The sequence below is a fragment of the Egretta garzetta genome, unplaced genomic scaffold (assembly GCF_000687185.1).
Source record: "Egretta garzetta isolate BGI_Z169 unplaced genomic scaffold, ASM68718v1 scaffold513, whole genome shotgun sequence".
Classification (NCBI taxonomy): Eukaryota; Metazoa; Chordata; class Aves; order Pelecaniformes; family Ardeidae; genus Egretta; species Egretta garzetta.
Genome location: NW_009259116.1, coordinates 103,422 through 108,556, shown reverse-complemented (window position 1 = coordinate 108,556; position 5,135 = coordinate 103,422). Strand labels below are relative to the sequence as shown.

Here is a 5,135-nt window from a genome sequence, read left to right as displayed (position 1 = left end):
ATGGCAGGGGTAGGGGAGCGGTTGGGCTGGGGGAGCTGAAAGATCTTTTCCAACCCAAACTATGCTATGATTCTAAGTAACCCAGAGAAAAATAATACAGATTTAACTAAAGCTCCAAGAAAACACAAGTATTGAGGGTCCCTGTGAAATAAAATGATACAAATACACCACAGAATCATAGAATCCTAGGTTGGAAGGGACCTCAAGGATCATCCAGTCCAACCTTACATCCAATGAAAAAACTGAACCTTGAGTTGAGGTCATCATGAGTCATTGATCACAGAAGTCTACGGAGGTGACCCAAAGGCTCACAGAGGGAGGATGAAGCCCAGGGTCAGCCCTTTGTTGCTGCTGCTCTTAGAAATAAATAAAACCACACATACAAGGGAGAACCAGACTCACCGAGTCCTTCTTACGGGAGCGCTCCTTCTTCATTTTCCCCCCGGCGGCTCGGATGCTGACCCTGTTCTCTCCTCCCAGGTAACCCCGGCAGTTGGCCGAGCCGCAGAAACATTTCTGAGCCTCTTTGCTGTTGGTGGGCATAAGAACAGTTCAATAAACAGATCAACCACGTCCACAGCGAGTTATTTTACCCCACTCTGAAGTGCATCCTTAGAAGAAAGGGAACTTCTCTGCAGGACAAGGCCTTCCTGGCCACTGAAAATTCGAGCAAAGTCTTTATTTCTAACGCAGCTACCATGACCCCATGTCGTCTCAGATGGAAACCAAAGCCTGCTTCACTTCCAGGCTCTTTGACGGTCAAGAACCAGAAAGGAAAAGGTGGAGGTGTTGGGTCTGCTAACTTCTTGCCACACATTGCGATCAATATATTAATTTTCCTAATGAGTATCTTGATTATATATACTCATTAGGAAAAAGGCTTGCATTTTATTGCTCAAAACAGAATAAAGAATGGGCTGGGGATTCATGGAAATAGTAAGATTCATGAGGAAAATGTTTTTTTGCAAGGATATACAGCCACGGAGAGCAGAAGAGCTATAAATTGTATTAACTTCAGGCAATATTGCTACAAAGCCTCTGCATTTTCTACTTGACATACCGTAAATTTTCAACTGTGTGCCACAATTGCGTGGGAGAATGTTGGTTTGTTTGGGGTTTTTCTTTTTTTTTTTAAATGTGCATAATCCACCAGAGGAACGTGGCTCTGCAGTACTGGTGGTAAGAACCAGGGAAAATCAACTGCAGGATCTTTTACAAAGCAGAACCTGAGCTCAGGAAGGACAAAACCAAGAGATCAGAGCTGGAAAACTCCAGCAAGACGAGACTAGATTCACTGAACTCAGATATGCAAGATCCTGGTTGACGATATAGCAAAATGATTCTCCACCAGAGAGGCCCTAACAGGGCCCCAGTACTAAACCCCAATAATTTTGGCTAAGCCATATACAGACAAAAATAAAATTATGGGTGTATAGCCTGCATATTCCGTGACCTTACCCAGCTTTAGAGATATTCCCAGGTGCCTAGAAATTAAACAGGCCTTGCTGCAAGAGCAACCTGAAAGGCTGGGGCTAAGTTTGCCTGCCTTCCTGCAAGTTTGCAGCAGGAACAGAAAACTACGTGACAGCACCTGATGCTTTAGCACAAATAATTTTATAATGCAATAAAAAATTCATTTCCGATTCTTCCACACAGAAAGAGCCATAGCGTTGCATAAGGCCAGCTCCAGAAGGAAAGACGCTCCTGAAACAACTGTATTCAATAAAAAAAAAATAAGGATTATAGAAGGGATCTACAACGAATCTCATAATTACAGGTTGCTTCCAGCCTGTCAGAAGCTATTTTGTGCTAATCGCATTAAAGAGAGTGAAATACTTCGACATACACCTGGACAAGCAGTAACATAAAAATATCAAGCTCAGGTTTAGAGAAGGGAGCCAAAGCCCACGCTGGAGCTTGCACACCTGCACTTCTGGAGTCGGACAGGAAGAGGGAACGGGCTGTCTGTTGGGCTTTTACAGCTCTGCAAGTATCTGCAAAGTCATAAAACAGGGGTGGGCGGGGAAGAAGAGGCATTATTTAAGAGTATTGCAAAGTCTGGAGCTTGGGTAATTAATAATTAGACAGAGGAAAGAAACAAGTCAAGATAAATATCTGGGAAATTTCCACTGAGGAGAGATGGTATGAAGTGGAACAAAAAGGCAATAAAGTGACCCTGGGAAAGGCGTATTAAATCAACAGGAAATTCCTCTCCCAATCTCTTGTGTTAGAAATGGAAGACACTTTATCCAGGTAGCTTTTTCTACAGTCGAATTCCAGTTCATTGACAACTGCTCTGCTAGAGGAGGCTTTGCAATGGTTTGGTTCGGAGCAGGATTCCTGCGTCGCACCAACGCTCACAAAACCCCACTTCCAGCAGCTGAAGCAGAGAAAGCCAAAACGTACCCGTATCTCTGGAACTGGTAATCAAACGTCAGCTCCGAGCCCGACGGGACCAGTTTGGTGGTGAAAAATCCAACTCTGAGCTGCCCATTCACAGTCCACTAAGGCAAGGGAAAAACCAAGATGACAACAGTTACTACAAAAGCCAGGCTTGACTCTGGTTTTGCTTTAAATTAACAGGACTAATCCTTCAAACAGCATCGCTGAATTTAAAATTTGCCAACTGGATCGGCAGCACTTGCCCATTTCAAAGGTAGTTGTTTCCATTTCACTAAGTTACGCCAAAAAAAAAAAAATCCCCACCAAAACAAAGGGACATAAAGATAAAGGAGAAATGCTTTTCACTCCGAGCTTGCCAAGTCGCAAGGCAGTGGAAGTGAGAAGCCAGCAGCTTTGATCCAGCAGTTTACCTTTTGTGTCTCGCAGTTTGGTTCACAGCTGTGGTTCATAAAACGAGAGCAGTTTCCTTTCTGGGTAGCATCGATTATCTGAAAAGAAAAGGAAACACCAAATAGAGCAAAAGGGCCTCCCGCCCTCTGCAGCAGGCAGCGGTACGAAGCGGTCGAGCTACGAACACCACGCGTTTGAACGCAACCCGCAGAGAAGTCATCGCTCTTTCCTGCTCCAGCTATCAACCTGATTTGGTTTGGGGAATGGGGTTTGTAACGCTATTAAGTGTGCGTGTGTGTCCCCACAAAAAAAAAGAAGAGCGCTAAGCAACTGGCACGTGGTTCTTAGTTTTCATTGCAGGTTAATACAGAGTTCTTTTTTGATTTTTGATTTTAATATCTCTGGTTCTGACCCTCTGGTACATGGTACAGTGACCACGAGGGCTGAGGAAGGCAAACATCCCTGCCACAGGCATCGTACTCACAGAGAAAGGTCCTCTCCTGGATCACTTCTATAACTGGAAACGCTCCCCTGTGCCCCCTTGTGATCAGATAATGTCCCACGGCAGCTAAGAAAAATGGCTTACTTTGGGAGAGGAAGAGGAAAAAAGCACTCTGGGTATTTTTAGCTCATTTACTGTAAAACTACCCAGACCCAGAAAGTCTTGACAGAAGAGACAAGCAGAATACGATATTAAATTTCTATTTATACACTTTGTTCTCAGCAGGGGAGGGCCCGTCGCCCAAGGTAAGCAAGGCTGCGCTCTCTGCGTCGCAGCTCCACCATCCCTTAGAGCTGAAGCAAAGATAAATAATTAAGAACTTCTGGGATATAAATATTTCAGTGAGAGTAACCCTGCACACAGGGATGCCACCAGCTAAAAGCATCCCAATTTCATGGGGTTCTGTGAGCAGGGGAAGAAAGGAAAGGTGGTTTCTTGGTGTGTCTTCCAGACCGGTTTATTTGGGTATCCGAGAAGGTTGAGCTTGGCTTGAAACACCTCCCCAGGCTGGGACAGACACGGGTTCTCTCCCACAGAGATTTGCTTGTGTGGAAGGGATGGACCATACTCCATCCTTTCCCTTGGGAGGACAACTTCTCCTCTCCAAGGACAAAGGGATAGAGTTAAGCTACCAGATTTCTGTCAAACCAGGTTAAAACTGAGCAATGGGTTACAAAAAAATGGAAAGTATGACAAGGCAAAGCCAGCCAAAGTCTCCTTTCCTTAGGAAAACGTTTCTAATAGATCCAGGACGTTGCTTAGCGGGTTCACAGGGAGTCGGCGTGGTACGTGACCAGGGCAAAGCCCAGCCAGCCTCCCCCGAAGCCGAGCACAGCTCACCTCATCGTTCTTCAGGGCCATGAAATAATAGTGAATGTTCTTGTTCCGGGCATACTCCTTCACGCGAGCCTTGAACTCTTTGTGATCCAGCACTTCTCCGCAGTACTCCAAGACGAAAGTGTTGCTGCAAAGCCCAAGAGGAAAAAAGCATCACTCCACTTAGCTGCAAGCAAGGAACACCAAGGAACAGAAAATAACCGCTGCTGAGACGGGTTCTCCGAATACAGCTTGCAGCCAGGTCATCCTGGTGGTGTAGCTACCATTATTATACGCTTTAATCTCGGGCAATTCTGATTAATTGATTTTTTTTAGGCTACCAGGTGGGTAGGGGTATCAACACATAAGAATGAAGCTCCCCTTCGAGCAGGGTTTATTCTGTAGAAAAACAAGACCTTGTGGGTGATGTGAAGAGGAAAATGAGGAGCACTAAGAGAAGGTGCTGGCTGTCTGCACCTTGCTGGTCTGGCGGGTGAAATGAGGAGTCGATAGAATATCATTTTAACCGTAGGAAAGGGGAGATTCAAAGCAGGGATGGAAGAGAACAACTCACTTACCCCTACACTCGGACACAAACCTCACAGGCTGCATTCTGCAGCACAGCCAGGCTTTAAAAACTCCAGTCTATCAAGACGCATCGCGAAACAACTTTTCTTGATACCTGTCCTAAGTTTCCCCTTGCTTAATCATAGAATCATAGAATGGTTTGGGTGGGAAGGGACCCCCAGAGGTCACCCAGCCCAACCCCCCTGCAGGAGCAGGGACACCTTGAACCACATCAGGTTGCTCACAGCCCCCTCCAACCTGGCCTGGAAGGTTCCCAGGGATGGGGCCTCCACCCCCTCTCCACCCCCTGCCAGGGTTTCACCACCCTCACTGGAAAGAATTTCTTCCTTACATCCAGTCTAAACCTCCCCTGCTTCAGTTTAAAGCCATCCCCCCTTGTCCTGTCCCAGCTGGCCCTGCTAAAAAGCTTGTCCCCCCCTTTCCTCTGGGCCCCCTT

General features: G+C 46.1%; 1 protein-coding gene across 1 annotated transcript in view; it reads right to left on the bottom strand.

Annotated features, from left to right (window-relative positions):
• SETD2 (SET domain containing 2, histone lysine methyltransferase) overlaps positions 1–5,135 on the bottom strand; it is a 68,449-nt gene that overhangs the window by 41,905 nt on the left and 21,409 nt on the right. The window contains exons 6-9 of the mRNA XM_035891086.1: positions 4,136–4,259; positions 2,814–2,891; positions 2,407–2,504; positions 403–529 (exon numbers count right to left, since the gene is read on the bottom strand). Coding sequence (XP_035746979.1) covers positions 403–529; positions 2,407–2,504; positions 2,814–2,891; positions 4,136–4,259 — 427 coding nt within the window. The remainder of the gene's footprint in view (positions 1–402; positions 530–2,406; positions 2,505–2,813; positions 2,892–4,135; positions 4,260–5,135) is intronic.